General features: G+C 39.9%; 1 protein-coding gene across 1 annotated transcript in view; it reads right to left on the bottom strand.

Annotated features, from left to right (window-relative positions):
* Positions 1-6,526: 6,526 nt before the first annotated feature.
* The window catches only part of LOC129483194 (septin-7-like), a 200,271-nt gene continuing 190,745 nt past the window's right edge, over positions 6,527-16,052 (bottom strand). Inside the window, exon 6 of the mRNA XM_063640365.1 lies at positions 6,527-6,636. Within this exon, the coding sequence (XP_063496435.1) occupies positions 6,542-6,636 (95 nt within the window). The 3' untranslated portion in view covers positions 6,527-6,541. The remainder of the gene's footprint in view (positions 6,637-16,052) is intronic.

The following is a 16,052-nucleotide window of genomic DNA, read 5'->3' on the forward strand; positions in this document are numbered from 1 at the left end:
CAAGTCTTTGCTATTGTGAATAGTGCCACAATAAACATACATGTTCATGTGTCTTTATAGCAGCATTATTTATAGTCCTTTGGGTACATACCCAGTAATGGGATGGCTGGGTCAAATGGTATTTCTAGTTCTAGATCCCTGAGGAATCGCCACACTGACTTCCACAATGGTTGAACTAGTTTACAGTCCCACCAACAGTGTAAAAGTGTTCCTATTTCTCCACATCGTCTCCAGCACCTGTTGTTTCCTGACTTTTTAATGATCGCCATTCTAACTGGTGTGAGATGGTATCTCACTGTGGTTTTGATTTGCATTTCTCTGATGGCCAGTGATGATGAGCATTTTTGCATGTGTTTTTGGCTGCATAAAGGTCTTCTTTTGAGAAGTGTCTCTTCATGTCCTTCACCCACTTTTTGATGGGGTTGTTTTTTTCTTGTAAATTTGTTTGAGTTCATTGTAGATTCTGGATATTAGCCTTTTGTCAGATTAGTAGGTTGGGAAAATTTACTCCCATTTTGTAGCTTTCCTGTTCACTTTGATTGTAGTTTCTTTTGCAGTGCAGAAGCTCTTTAATTTAATTAGATCCCATTTGTCAATTTTGGCTTTTGTTACCATTGCTTTTGGTGTTTTAGACATGAAGTCCTTGTCCATGCCTATGTCCTGAATGGTATTGCCTAGGTTTCCTTCAAGGGTTTTTATGACTTTAGGTCTAACATGTAAGTCTTTAATCCATCTTGAATTAATTTTTGTATAAGGTGTAAGGAAGGGATCCAGTTTCAGCTTTCTTCATATGGCTAGCCAGTTTTCCCAGTACCGTTTATTAAATAGGGAATCCTTTCCCCATTGCTTGTTTTTGTCAGGTTTGTCAAAGATCAGATAGTTATAGATATGTGGCATTATTTCTGAGGGCTCTATTTTGTTCCATTGATCTATGTCTCTGTTGTGTTACCAGTACCATGCTGTTTTGGTTACTGTAGCCTTGTAGTAGTTTGAAGTCAGGTAGGGTGATGCCTCCAGCTTTGTTCTTTTGGCTTAGGATTGACTTGGCAATGCAGGCTCTTTTTTGGTTCCATATGAAATTTAAAGTAGTTTTTTTCCAATTCAGTGAAGAAAGTCATTGGTAGCTTGATGGGGATGGCATTGAATCTATAAATTACCTTGGGCAGTATGGCCATTTTCATGATATTGATTCTTCCAACCCATGAGCATGGAATGTTCTTCCATTTGTTTGTATCCTCTTTTATTTCATTGAGCAGTGGTTTGTAGTTCTCCTTGAAGATGTCCTTCACATCCCTTGTAAGTTGGATTCCTAGGTATTTTAATCTCTTTGAAGCAATTGTGAATGGGAGTTCACTCATGATTTGGCTCTCTGTTTGTCTGTTATTGGTGTACAAGAATGCTTGTGATTTTTGTACATCGATTTTGTATCCTGAGACTTTGCTGAAGTTGCTTATCAGCTTAAGGAGATTTTGGGCTGAGACGATGGGGTTTTTTAGATATACAATCATGTCATTTTCAAACAGGGACAATTTGACTTCCTCTTTTCCTAATTGAATACCCTTTATTTCCTTCTCCTGCCTGATTGCTCTGGCCAGAACTTCCAGCACTATGTTGAATAGGAGTGGTGAGAGGGCATCCCTGTCTTGTCCCCATTTTCAAACGGAATGCTTCCAGTTTTTGCCCATTCAGTATGATATTGGCTGTGGGTTTGTCATAGATAGCTCTTATTATTTTGAGATACGTCCCATCAATACCTAATTTATTCAGAGTTTTTAGCATGAAGGTTGTTGAATTTTGTCAAAGGCCTTTTCTGCATCTATTGAGATAATCATGTGGTTTTTGTCTTTGGTTCTGTTTATATGCTGGATTACATTTATTGATTTGCGTATGTTGAACCAGCCTTGCATCCCAGGGATCAAGCCCACTTGATCATGGTGTATAAGCTTTTTGATGTGCTGCTGGATTCGGTTTGCCAGTATTTTATTGAGGATTTTTGCATCAATGTTCATCAAGGTTATTGGTCTGAAATTATCTTTTTTGGTTGTGTCTCTGCCAGGCTTTGGTATCAGGATGATGCTGGCCTCATAAAATGTGTTAGGGAGGATTCCTTCTTTTTCTATTGATTGAAATAGTTTCAGAAGGAATGGTAATAGTTCCTCCTTGTACCTCTGGCAGAATTCGGCTGTGAATCCGTCAGGTCCGGGACTCTTTTTGGTTGGTAAGCTATTGATTATTGCCACAATTACAGAGCCTGTTATTGGTCTATTCAGAGATTCAACTTCTTCCTGGTTTAGTCTTGGGAGAGTGTATTTGTCAAGGAATTTATCCATTTCTTCTAGATTTTATAGTTTATTTGCATAGCGGTGTTTGTAGTATTCTTTGATTGTAGATTGTATTTCTGTGGGATTGGTGGTGATATCCCCTTTTTCATTTTTTATTGCATCTATTTGATTCTCCTCTCTTTTCTTCTTTATTAGTCTTGCTAGCGGTCTATCAATTTTGTTGATCTTTTCAGAAAAGCAGCTCCTGTATTCATTAATTTTTTGAAGGGTTTTTTTGTGTCTCTATTTCCTTCAGTTCTGCTCTGATTTTAATTATTTCTAGCCTTCTGCTAGCTTTTGAATGTGTTTGCTCTTGCTTTTCTAGTTCTTTTAATTGTGATGTTAGGGTGTCAGTTTTGGATCTTTCCTGCTTCTCTTGTGGGCATTTAGTGCTATAAATTTCCATCTACACTCTGCTTTGAAGGTATCCCAGAGATTCTGGTATGCTGTGTCTTTGTTCTCGTTGGTTTCAAAGAACATCTTTATTTCTGCCTTCATTTCATTATGTACCCAGTAGTCATTCAGGAGCAGGTTTTTCAGTTTCCATGTAGTTGAGCGGTTTTGAGTGAGTTTCTTAATCCTGAGTTCTAGTTTGATTGCACTGTGGTCTGAGAGACAGTTTATTATAATTTCTGTTCTTTTACATTTGCTGAGGAGAGCTTTACTTCCAACTATGTGGTCAATTTTGGAATGGGTGTGGTGTGGTGCTGAAAAAATTGTATATTCTGTTGATTTGTGGTAGAGAGTTCTGTAGATGTCTATTAGGTCCACTTTTTGCAGAGCTGAGTTCAATTCCTGGATATCCTTGTGAACTTTCTGTCTCGTTGATCTGTCTGATGTTGACAGTAGGGTGTTAAAATCTCCCATTATTACTGTGTGGGAGTTTAAGTCCCTTTGTAGGTCACTGAGGACTTGCTTTATGAATCTGGGTGCTCCTGTGTTGGGTGCATATATATTTAGGATAGTTAGCTCTTCTTGTTGAATTGATCCCTTTACCATTATGTAATGGCCTTCTTTGTCTCTTTTGATCTTTGTTGGTTTAAAGTCTATTTTATCAGAGACTAGGATTGCAACCCCTGCTTTTCTTTGTTTTCCATTTATTTGATAGATCTTTCTCCATCGCTTTATTTTGAGTCTATGTGTTTCTCTGCACGTGAGATGAGTTTCCTGTATACAGCACAATGATGGGTCTTGACTCCTTATCCAATTTGCCAGTCTGTGTCTGTAAATTGGAACATTTAGCCCATTTACATTTAAAGTTAATATTGTTATGTGTGAATTTGATTTTGTCATTAAGATGTTAGTTGCTCATTTTGCTCATTAATTGATGCACTTTCTTCCTAGCCTCGATGGTCTTTACAATTTGGCATGTTTTTGCAGTGGCTGGTACTGGTTGTTCTTTTCCATGTTTAGTGCTTCCTTCAGGAGCTCTTTTAGGGCAGGCCTGGTGGTGACAAAATCACTCAGCATTTGCTTGTCTGTAAAGGATTTTATTTCTCCTTCACTTATGAAGCTTAGTTTGGCTGGATTTGAAATTCTGCATTGAAAATTCTTTTCTTTAAGAATGCTGAATATTGGCCCCCACTCTCTTCTGGCTTGTAGAGTTTCTGCTGAGAGATCAGCTGTTAGTCTGATGGGCTTCCCTTTGTGGGTAACCCGACCTTTCTCTCTGGCTGCCCTTAACATTTTTTCCTTCATTTCAACCTTGGTGAATCTGACAATTATGTGTCTTGGAGTTGCTCTTCTCGAGGAGTATCTTTGTGACGTTCTCTGTATTTCCTGAATCTGAATGTTGGCCTGCCTTGCTAGATTGGGGAAGTTCTCCTGGATAATATCTTGCAGAGTGTTTTCCAACTTGGTTCCATTCTCCCTGTCACTTTCAGGTACACCAATCAGACGTAGGTTTGGTCTTTTCACATAGTCCCATATTTCTTGGAGGCTTTGTTCATTTCCTTTTATTCTTTTTTCTCTAAACTTCCCTACTTGCTTCATTTCACTCATTTCATCTTCCATCACTGATATCTTTTCTTCCAGTTGATCGCATCTGCTACCGAGGCTTCTGCAATCTTTGCGTAGTTCTCGAAACTTGGCTTTCAGCTCCATCAGCTCCTTTAAGCCCTTCTCTGCTTTGGTTATTCTAGTTATCCATTCATATAATTTTTTTTCAAAGTTTTTAACTTATTTGCTATGGTTTTGAATTTCCTCCCATAGCTTGGAGTAGTTTGATCGTCTGAAGCCTTCTTCTCTCAACTCGTCAAAGCCATTCTCCATCCAGCTTTGTTCCGTTGCTGGTGAGGAACTGCGTTCCTTTGGAGGAGGAGAGGTGCTCTGCTTTTTAGAGTTTCTAGTTTTTCTGCTCTGTTTTTTCCCCATCTTTGTGGTTTTATCTACTTTTGGTCTTTGATGATGGTGATGTACAGATGGGTTGTTTGTGTGGATTTCCTTTCTGTTTGTTAGTTTTCCTTCTACCAGACAGGATCCTCAGCTGCAGTTCTGTTGGAGTTTGCTAGAGGTCCACTCCAGACCCTGTTTGGCTGGGTGTCAGCAGTGGTGGCTGCAGAACAGCGGATTTTTGTGAGACCACAAATTCAGCTGTCTGATAGTTCCTCTGGAAGTTTTGTCTCAGAGGAGTACCTGGCCGAGTGAGGTGTCAGTCTGTCACTACTGGGGGGTGCCTCCCAGTTAGGCTGCTTGGGGGTCAGGGACCCACTTTAGGAGGCAGTTTGCCCATTCTCAGATCTCAAGCTGTGTGCTGGGAGAACCACTACTCGCTTTAAAGCTGTCAGACAGGGACATTTACGTCTGCAGAGGTTCCTGCTGACTTTTTCTTTGTCTGTGCCCTGCCCCCAGAGGTGGAGCCTACAGAGGCAGGCAGGCCTCCTTGAGCTGTGGTGGGCTCCACCCAGTTTGAGCTTCCTGGCTGCTTTGTTTAGCTAAGCAAACCTGGGCAATGGCAGGCACCCGTCCCCTAGCCTCACTGCCTCCTTGCAGTTTGATCTCAGTCTGCTGTTCTAGCAATCAGCGAGACTCCATGGGCATAGGAACCTCTGAGCCAGGTGCGGGACACAATCTCCTGGTCTGCCATTTTCCAAGCCCATTGGAAATGCACAGTATTAGAGTGGGACTGACCAGATTTTCCAGGTGCTGTCTGTTACGCCTTTCTTTGACTAAGAAAGGGAACTCCCTGACCCCTTGCACTTCCCTGGTGAGGCAATGCCTTGTCCTGCTTTGTCTCGTGCACGGTGCACTGCAATGACTGTCTTGCATCCACTGTTTGGCACTCCCTAGTGAGATGAACCCAGTACCTCAAATGGAAATGCATTAATCACCCATCTTCTATGTCACTCACGCTGGGAGCTGTAGACCGGAGCTGTTCCTTATTCGGCCATCTTGGCTCCACCCCATGAGTGAATTCTAATAGATGTTTGGATATGATTGAAAAAATGCAAAGTCCTAAAGGTTTTCTAAAAATTCAATTTTCTATAAGGCTTCAATTTTTCTATGAAGGTACTCCCACAGATTAATGAGAGAAGGTGATACAAGCATAGATGTTTTCCAAAACTTTTGGTATCAAGAGCTCAATAAATCCATCTGTGATAAACTGAATATTTGTGTCCCCTAAAAATTCATGCATTGAAATCCTAATCCCTTGTGTGATGTTATTAGGAGATGGGGCCCTTGGATGTAATTAGGTCATGAGGGTGGAGCCTTAACCAATTTGATTAGTGCTGTTATAAAAGAGAATCTGGAGAGCTCTCTAGCTCTCCACCATGTGAGTATATGAGAAGTTGGCTATCTGCCACCTGCAAAAAGGCCCTTACCTCTGCAGGCACCCTGGTCTGACTTCCAGCCCCCAGAATTGTGATAAATTAATTTCTGTTCTTCATAAACTGCCCAACCTATGGCATTTTGTTATAACAATGTGAACTAAGTCACCAAAATTTTGTCAATCATCATCAAATTCTATAGAAAATCTGTTGTTGATTTCTTTTTTTTTTTTTCCTTTTTTTTTTTATTATACTTTAGGGTTTTAGGGTACATGTGCACAATGTGCAGGTTTGTTACATATGTATCCATGTGCCATGTTGATTTCCTGCACCCATTAACTCGTCATTTAGCATTAGGTGTATCTCCTAATGCTGTCCCTCCCCCCATCCCCCACCCCACAACAGTCCCCGGAGCGTGATGTTCCCCTTCCTGTGTCCATGAGTTCTCATTGTTCAATTCCCACCTATGAGTGAGAACATGCGGTGTTTGGTTTTTTGTCCTTGCGATAGTTTACTGAGAATGATGTTTTCCAGTTTCATCCATGTCCCTACAAAGGACACGAACTCATCATTTTTTATGGCTGCATAGTATTCCATGGTGTATATGTGCCACATTTTCTTAATCCAGTCTATCGTTGTTGGACATTTGGGTTGGTTCCAACTCTTTGCTATTGTGAATAGTGCCGCAATAAACATACGTGTGCATGTGTCTTTATAGCAGGATGATTTATAGTCCTTTGGGTATATACCCAGTAATGGGATGGCTGGGTCAAATGGTATTTCTAGTTCGAGATCCCTGAGGAATCGCCACACTGACTTCCACAATGGTTGAACTAGTTTACAGTCCCACCAACAGTGTAAAAGTGTTCCTATTTCTCCACATCCTCTCCAGCACCTGTTGTTTCCTGATTTTTTTAATGATGGCCATTCTAACTGGTGTGAGATGGTATCTCACTGTGGTTTTGATTTGCATTTCTCTGATGGCCAGTGATGAGGAGCATTTCTTCATGTGTTTTTTGGCTGCATAAATGTCTTCTTTTGAGAAGTGTCTGTTCATGTCCTCTGCCCACTTTTTGATGGGGTTGTTTGTTTTTTTCTTGTAAATTTGTTTGAGTTCATTGTAGATTCCGGATATTAGCCCTTTGTCAGATGAGTAGGTTGCAAAAATTTCCTCCCATTCTGTAGGTTGCCTGTTCACTCTGATGATAGTTTCTTTTGCTGTGCAGAAGCTCTTTAGTTTAATGAGATCCCATTTGTCGATTTTGGCTTTTGTTGCCATTGCTTTTGGTGTTTTAGACATGAAGTCCTTGCCCACGCCTATGTCCTGAATGGTATTGCCTAGGTTTTCTTGTAGGATTTTAATGGTTTTAGGTCTAACATATAAGTCTTTAATCCATCTTGAATTAATTTTTGTATAAGGTGTAAGGAAGGGATCCAGTTGCAGCTTTCTACATATGGCTAGCCAGTTTTCCCAGCACCATTTATTAAATAGGGAATCTTTTCCCCATTTCTTGTTTTTGTCAGGTTTGTCAAAGATCAGATAGTTGTAGCTATGCGGCATCATTTCTGAGGGCTCTGTTCTGTTCCATTGATCTATGTCTCTGTTGTGGTACCAGTACCATGCTGTTTTGGTTACTGTAGCCTTGTAGTATAGTTTAAAGTCAGGTAGCTTGATGCCTCCAGCTTTGTTCTTTTGGCTTAGGATTGACTTGGCGATGCGGGCTCTTTTTTGGTTCCATATGAACTTTAAAGTAGTTTTTTCCAATTCTGTGAAGAAAGTCATTGGTAGCTTGATGGGGATGGCATTGAATCTATAAATTACCTTGGGCAGTATGGCCATTTTCACGATATTGATTCTTCCAACCCATGAGCATGGAATGTTCTTCCATTTGTTTGTATCCTCTTTTATTTCATTGAGCAGTGGTTTGTAGTTCTCCTTGAAGAGGTCCTTCACATCCCTTGTAAGTTGGATTCCTAGGTATTTTAATCTCTTTGAAGCAATTGTGAATGGGAGTTCACTCATGATTTGGCTCTCTGTTTGTCTGTTATTGGTGTACAAGAATGCTTGTGATTTTTGTACATTAATTTTGTATCCTGAGACTTTGCTGAAGTTGCTAATCAGCTTAAGTAGATTTTGGGCTGAGACAATGGGGTTTTCTAGATATACAATCATGTCATCTGCAAACAGGGACAATTTGACTTCCTCTTTTCCTAATTGAATACCCTTTATTTCCTTCTCCTGCCTGATTGCTCTGGCCAGAACTTCCAGCACTATGTTGAATAGGAGCGGTTAGAGCGGGCATCCCTGTCTTGTGCCAGTTTTCAGAGGGAATGCTTCCAGTTCGTGCCCATTCAGTATGATATTGCCTGTGGGTTTGTTGTAGATAGGTCTTATTATTTTGAGATACGTCCCATCAATACCTAATTTATTGAGAGTTTTTAGCATGAAGGGTTGTTGAATTTTGTCAAAGGCCTTTTCTGCATCTATTGAGATAATCATATGGTTTTTGTCTTTGGTTCTGTTTATATGCTGGATTACATTTATTGATTTGCGTATGTTGAAACAGCCTTGCATCCCAGGGATGAAGCCCACTTGATCATGGTGGATAAGCTTTTTGATGTGCTGCTGGATTCGGTTTGCCAGTATTTTATTGAGGATTTTTGCATCAATGTTCATCAAGGATATTGGTCTGAAATTCTCTTTTTTGGTTATGTCTCTGCCAGGTTTTGGTATCAGGACGATGCTGGCATCGTAAAATGTGTTAGGGAGGATTCCCTCTTTTTCTATCGATTGGAATAGTTTCAGAAGGAATGGTACCAGTTCCTCCTTGTACCTCTGGTAGAATTCAGCTGTGAATCCATCAGGTCCTGGACTCTTTTTGGTTGGTAAGCTATTGATTATTGCCACAATTTCAGAACCTGTTATTGGTCTATTCAGAGATTCAACTTCTTCCTGGTTTAGTCTTGGGAGGGTGTATTTGTCGAGGAATTTATCCATTTCTTCCAGATTTTCTAGTTTATTTGCATAGAGGTGTTTGTAGTATTCTCTGATGGTAGATTGTATTTCTGTGCGATCGATGGTGATATCCCCTTTTTCGTTTTTTATTGCATCTATTCGATTCTTCTCTCTTTTCTTCTTTATTAGTCTTGCTAGTGGTCCATGAATTTTGTTGATCTTTTCAAAAAACCAGCTCCTGGATTCATTAATTTTTTGAAGGGTTTTTTGTGTCTCTATTTCCTTCAGTTCTGCTCTGATTTTAGTTATTTCTAGCCTTCTGCTAGCTTTTGGAGGTGTTTGCTCTTGCTTTTCTAGTTCTTTTAATTGTGATGTTCGGGTGTCAATTTTGGATCTTTCCTACTTTCTCTTGTGGGCATTTAGTGCTATAAATTTCCCTCTACACACTGCTTTGAACGTGTCCCAGAGATTCTGGTATGTTGTGTCTTTGTTCTCGTTGGTTTCAAAGAACATCTTTATTTCTGCCTTCATTTCATTATGTACCCAATAGTCATTCAGGAGCAGGTTGTTCAGTTTCCATGTAGTTGAGCGGTTTTGACTGAGTTTCTTAATCCTGAGTTCTAGTTTGATTGCACTGTGGTCTGAGAGACAGTTTGTTATAATCTCTGTTCTTTTACATTTGCTGAGAAGAGCTTTACTTCCAACTATGTGGTCAATTTTGGAATAGGTGTGGTGTGGTGCTGAAAAAAATGTATATTCTGTTGATTTGGGGTGGAGAGTTCTGTAGATGTTTATTAGGTCCACTTTATGTAGAGCTGAGTTCAATTCCTGGATATCCTTGTTAACTTTCTGTCTCGTTGATCTGTCTAATGCTGACAGTGGGGTGTTAAAATCTCCCATTATTATTGTGTGGGAGTTTAAGTCCCTTTGTAGGTCACTGAGGACTTGCTTTATGAATCTGGGTGCTCCTGTGTTGGGTGCATATATATTTAGGATAGTTAGCTCTTCTTGTTGAATTGATCCCTTTACCATTATGTAATGGCCTTCTTTGTCTCTTTTGATCTTTGTTGGTTTAAAGTCTATTTTATCAGAGACTAGGATTGCAACCCCTGCCTTTTTTTGTTTTCCAGTTGCTTGATAGATCTTCCTCCATCCCTTTATTTTGAGTCTATGTGTGTCTCTGCACGTGAGATGGGTTTCCTGAATACAGCACACTGATGGGTCCTGACTCCTTATCCAGTTTGCCAGTCTGTGTCTTTTGATTGGAGCATTTAGCCCATTTACATTTAATGTGAATATTGTTATGTGTGAATCTGATCCTGTCATTATGATGTTAGTTGGTTATTTTGCTCGTTAGTTGCTATAGTTTCTTCCTAGCCTCGATGGTCTTTACAATTTGGCATGTTTTTGCAGGGGCTGGTACCGGTTGTTCCTTTCCATGTTTAGTGCTTCCTCAGGAGCTCTTTTAGGGCAGGCCTGGTGGTGACAAAATCACTCAGCGTTTGCTTGTCTGTAAAGTATTTTATTTCTCCTTCACTTATGAAGCTTAGTTTGGCAGGATAGGAAATTCTGGGTTGAAAATTCTTTTCTTTAAGAATGTTGAATATCAGCCCCCACTCTCTTCTGGCTTGTAGAGTTTCTGCTGAGAGATCAGCTGTTAGTCTGATGGGCTTCCCTTTGTGGGTAACCCGACCTTTCTCTCTGGCTGCCCTTAACATTTTTTCCTTCATTTCAACTTTGGTGAATCTGACAATTATGTGTCTTGGAGTTGCCCTTCTCAAGGAGTCTCTTTGTGGCATTCTCTGTATTTCCTGAATCTGAATGCTGGCTTGCCTTGCCAGATTGGGGAAGTTCTCCTGGATAATATCTTGCAGAGTGTTTTCCAACTTGGTTCCATTCTCCCCATCATTTTCAGGTACACCAATCAGACGTAGGTTTGGTCTTTTCACATAGTCCCAAATTTCTTGGAGGCTTTGTTCATTTCTTTTTATTCTTTTTTCTCTAAACTTCCCTTCTCTCTTCATTTCATTCATTTCATCTTCTATCAGCGATACCCTTTCTTCCAGTTGATCGTATCTGCTACTGAGGCTTCTGCATTCTTCGCGTAGTTCTCGAAACTTGGCTTTCAGTTCCATCATCTCCTTTAAGCCCTTCTCTCCATTGGTTATTCTAGTTATCCATTCTTCTAATTTTTTTTCAAAGTTTTTAACTTCTTTACTATTGTTTTGAATTTCCTCTCATAGTTCAGAGTAGTTTGATCGTCTGAAGCCTTCTTCTCTCAACTCATCAAAGTCATCCTCCATCCAGCTTTGTTCCGTTGCTGGTGAGGAACTGCGTTCCTTTGGAGGAGGATAGGTGCTCTGTTTTTTAGAGTTTCCAGTTTTTTTGGTCTGTTTTTTCCCCATCTTTGTGGTTTTGTCTACTTTTTGTCTTCGATGATGGTGATGTACAGATGGGTTTTTGGTGTGGATGTCCTTTCTGTTTGTTAATTTTCCTTCTACCAGACAAGACCCTCAGCTGCAGGTCTGTTGGAGTTTACTAGAGGTCCACTCCAGACCCTGTTTGGCTGGGTGTCAGCACCGGTGGCTGCAGAACAGCGGATTTTCGTGAGACCACAAATTCAGCTGTCTGATAGTTCCTCTGAAAGTTTTGTCTCAGAGGAGTACCCGGTTGAATGAGGTGTCAGTCTGTCCCTACTGGGGGGATGCCTCCCAGTTAGGCTGCTCAGGGGTGAGGGACCCACTTTAGGAGGCAGTCTGTCCGTTCTCAGATCTCCAGCTGCGTGCTGGGAGAACCACTACTCTCTTCAAAGCTGTCAGTCAGACAGGGACATTTAAGGCTGTGGAGGTTCTCTCTGAGTTTTTGGTTGTCTGTGCCCTGCCCCCAGAGGTGGAGCCTACAGAGGCAGGCAGGCCTCCTTGAGCTGTGGTGGGCTCCACCCAGTTCGAGCTTCCTGGCTGCTTTGTTTACCTAAGCAAGCCTGGGCAATGGCGGGCGCCCCTCCCCCAGCCTCGTTGCCACCTTGCAGTGTGATCTCAGACTGCTGTGCTAGCAATCAGCAAGACTCTGTGTGCATAGGACCCTCCGAGCCAGGTGCGGGACACAATCTCCTAGTGTGCCGTTTTCCAGGCCCGTTGGAAAAGCGCAGTATTAGGAAGGGACTGACCCGATATTCCAGGTGCCATCTGTTTCCCCTTTCTTTGACTAGGAAAGGGAACTCCCTGACCCCTTGCGCTTCCCGAGTGAGGCAATGCCTCGCCCTGCTTCGGCTCGTGCACAGTGCGCTTCACCGACTGTCCTGAACCCACTGTTAGGCACTCCCTAGTGAGATGAAACCGGTACCTCAAGCAGAAATGCAGAAATCACCCATCTTCTGTGTCGCTGGGGCTGGGAGCTGGAGACTGGAGCTGTTCCTATTCGGCCATCTTGGCTTCACCCCCCTGTTGATTTCTTTTAGAAGTTGAAGAAGCTAAATATAGACAATGTGGATATATTAAGCTTTGACTGATAGTTAAAATAATCCAGATAAGCGGTGGATACATCAATGTTATTCTCAACTGATTTGGCTGATAAGATAGATAGATAAATAGAAAGAGAGAGACAGAGAGAGAGAACATCCAAAAAGCAGGGAGGAGAAAGTTGGCCAGCTTAAACTATAATATAAAATAGTGAAACATATTCTTAGGCAATTTAGCTTAGGAAATCAACTAAACATTTGTAAAGTCTTGTTTGCAATGTACAATCTTGCAATAATAGTGAGACCACATCCCTCACTAAATCCATGTTAAATTTCTTAGCATCTGTATTTGACTCCAACAAGAGACCTCTGGGCATCTAAACTAGCTTTTATTGATATTATTAAAGACTAAAAGCCTTTCATCAATTATATATTACTACCCAAAATAAAGTAGTAGATGGAGTACCCCTGAATTTGGAAGGCTTTGTAAGGACACAAGCATATCTTTCATTTGGGAGGATAATTTTGGAAAAAATAAATTCTTACTTTACATCCAAGTGTATATTATAATTGCTAAACCAAACAAAATGCTTTAGTACCTATCCTTTAGAGAACATTTTGTTTGAAGCTATTATTATCCAAAGCATTTAAAAGCAAATGGAAGGCATAATCATGATGTTAGGCAATTTGGTGAAGCCTGCATTTTGAGATATTTTGTGTCATCATATTGAACATGAATTGAAAGGATTACAGCCAATGGGTAGGAAAAGCAATTAAAGATCAAATTTACTGGTTCAATTCAAATTGCACAAATGCCTAGACTAACATAGTGAGAGGAAAGGAGAGAAAAGAAGATAAATTTGATTCAAAGACAGTAAAGGCAGCAATAATTGAAAAGATAACTTCTTATGAATAAGGGCAAAAAGCTAATATGTGTCTGATTTTTCTAGCTGGAAGCACTGACATAGGTGCTGTTTATAATAAAAATGGAGAAAGTTTATGCAATATCTATGGGCACGTATATGAGAGCTGGGAATTTGTTGTTGGGCTATCTCACATCCTAGAAAATATTAGTTCATTCATAGAAAAAAATTGGGAGGCAGAGATTTCTAAACAGATTACAAAATTTTTCTTTGGGAATAGTTTTGTAAATGCTTGAACTCTTTGAAAGAAATTTTATTTACTCAGATTTTTTTCAGGTAAAATTTACATATAGAAAAGTTCACCGTTTTTAGATATAAAGGGCAATGTGTTTTGAAGAACATAAAATGTTACACAACCGTTGCATTAGTCCTTTCTCACACTGCTATAAAGAAATACCAGAGACTGGGTAATTTATGAGGAAAAGAGGTTTAATTGTCTCACAATCTTGCAGGCTGTACAAGAAGTATGGTGCCAGCATCTGCTTGACTTCTAAGGAAGCCTCAGGAAAGTTGCAATTATGGTGGAAGGCAAAGGGGGAGCAGGTACATCTTACATCTTATGTGGCAAGAGCAAGAGGAAGAGACAGTAAGAAGGGAGGTGCCACAGACCTTTAAGCAACCAGATTTTGTGAGAACTCGTTCACTATCATGAGATCAGCACCAAGGGGTTGGTGCTAAACCGTTCAAGAGAAACTATTCCCATGATCAAATTACCTCCCACCAGGCCCCACCTCCAACACTGAGGACTAAAATTCAACATGAGATTTGAGCAGGGACGTGGATCCAAACCATATCAATCACTAACACAACTGAGATATAGATCATTTCCATTTCTCCAAAAAGTTTATTTGAGCCACTTTGTAATCAATCCCCTTCCCTCACCTTTAGCCCCTGATAAATGATCATCTGGTTTCTGTCTCCATGATTTCTCTGAAATGTCAATAAATGGAATAGTGTACTATGTAGTTTTTGTGTTTGGCTTTTTCCATTATAATGCTTTTGACCTGAGCCCATTTTGTTACATGTATCAGTAGTTTTTACTTTAATTATACTATAGGAATACACCACAATTTGTTTATCTGTTCATCAATTAATGGATGTTTGGGCTATTTACAATTTGGGGGCAATTATGAATAAAGCCACTGTAAAAATGTATGCCTAAGACTTCATACAGATAAATGTTTTTACTTCTTTTGAGTTAATTCCTAGAAGTGGGATTGACAAATCACATGCTAAAGATATGCTTGACTTATCAGAAACTGCTAAATTACTTTCTAAAGTGATAGAAAAATTTCACAAGCCTAATTCTAAAGGCTGAAACTATAAAACCTCTAAAACTTCTAGACAAGAACAGAAGAGAGAATCCTGTAACTTTAGATTAGGCAAATATTTCTTAGAAGAAGAAAAGCATCCACTATAAAAATATATATAAATTGAAATCACTCAAAATCTTTGATTCTTTGAAAGGCACTGCTAAGAAAATGAAAGGACAGACCACAGACTAAAAGGGAGACAAAGTTGAGACCCCTCTTAAGGGCCTGCCAGCATCCCCAAAAAGCATGGAGAGAAAAGAAAATCTTGAGTTTCTTCAAGGGAAATTAAAGGCTTAAAACCATAGCCAAAAGTGTTAGAGTCACAGGATGTTTGGTCCCCTATAAAAACTAGAGATAACATCTTAACATATGTCCTTGAGTGTTTTTTTCTGAATACTGGACCTTCACCAAATGGAAAATGCCATCTGCTAGCACCTAGACCTCAGATAAAGGGCAACTGAGGACTGAACTCTTACCAACAGTTTTAGTTCTAAATCTCTTTTAGAGGGGCCTGGAGGAAGTCACACCCACATGCCAGACCTTAACATTCCTTTCTGCTGATCCCAAGGTTTTAGACAAAGCTTTCCTTCCTTAACCAATTGCAAATCAGAGGATCTTTAAATTCACCCATGTTCTGTAAGCCCTACCTAAAAGATATCCCTCCCTTTTAGGTTAAACCAATATATAGCCTCCTGTGTGTATTTGCAAATTTGCCTGTAACTTCTGCTTTCCTGAAATTTACCCCTAACTTAAAAAACTCTTGCTTGGAAGCCATGAGGGTGGTCAGGTCTTAAGTGTGAGCTGTCCAATTTTCCTTGCTTGGTGCCCTGTGAATAAATTCCCTCTTTTCTCTAGCTGCAAAATCTTGGTTGGATGTTTGGCTTTCCTGTGCCAGGCAAGTTGAACCAGGTTTGGTTCTGTAACAAAGGAATATATTTACAAAACACATATCTGATAAAGCATGTGTATCTAGATTACATAAAGAACTCTTACAATTGTATAATAAGAAGATAGCAAATGAAACTTGGGTTAAAGAGTGAATAAACATTCCCCAGAGAAAAGATATGGGTAGCAACTAAGAAAATTGTGTGAAAGTTGTTCAAGATTGTGAATGATGTATTCAATGTAGGTAGTGACTAGAGAAATGCAAATTAAAACCATAACCTCTATACACCTAGAGAATTGCCTAAATTTCAAAAAAAATTACAAAGTACAAGAGAACTTAAAGAACAACTGGAACATTCATAAATCTTGACCTCCTTATTTTTTGTTTCTGGTGGTGGATTGATACTGCTAATATAATAGTCTTTAGTGA

The sequence above is a fragment of the Symphalangus syndactylus genome, chromosome 5, assembly GCF_028878055.3.
Source record: "Symphalangus syndactylus isolate Jambi chromosome 5, NHGRI_mSymSyn1-v2.1_pri, whole genome shotgun sequence".
Lineage (NCBI taxonomy): Eukaryota > Metazoa > Chordata > Mammalia > Primates > Hylobatidae > Symphalangus > Symphalangus syndactylus.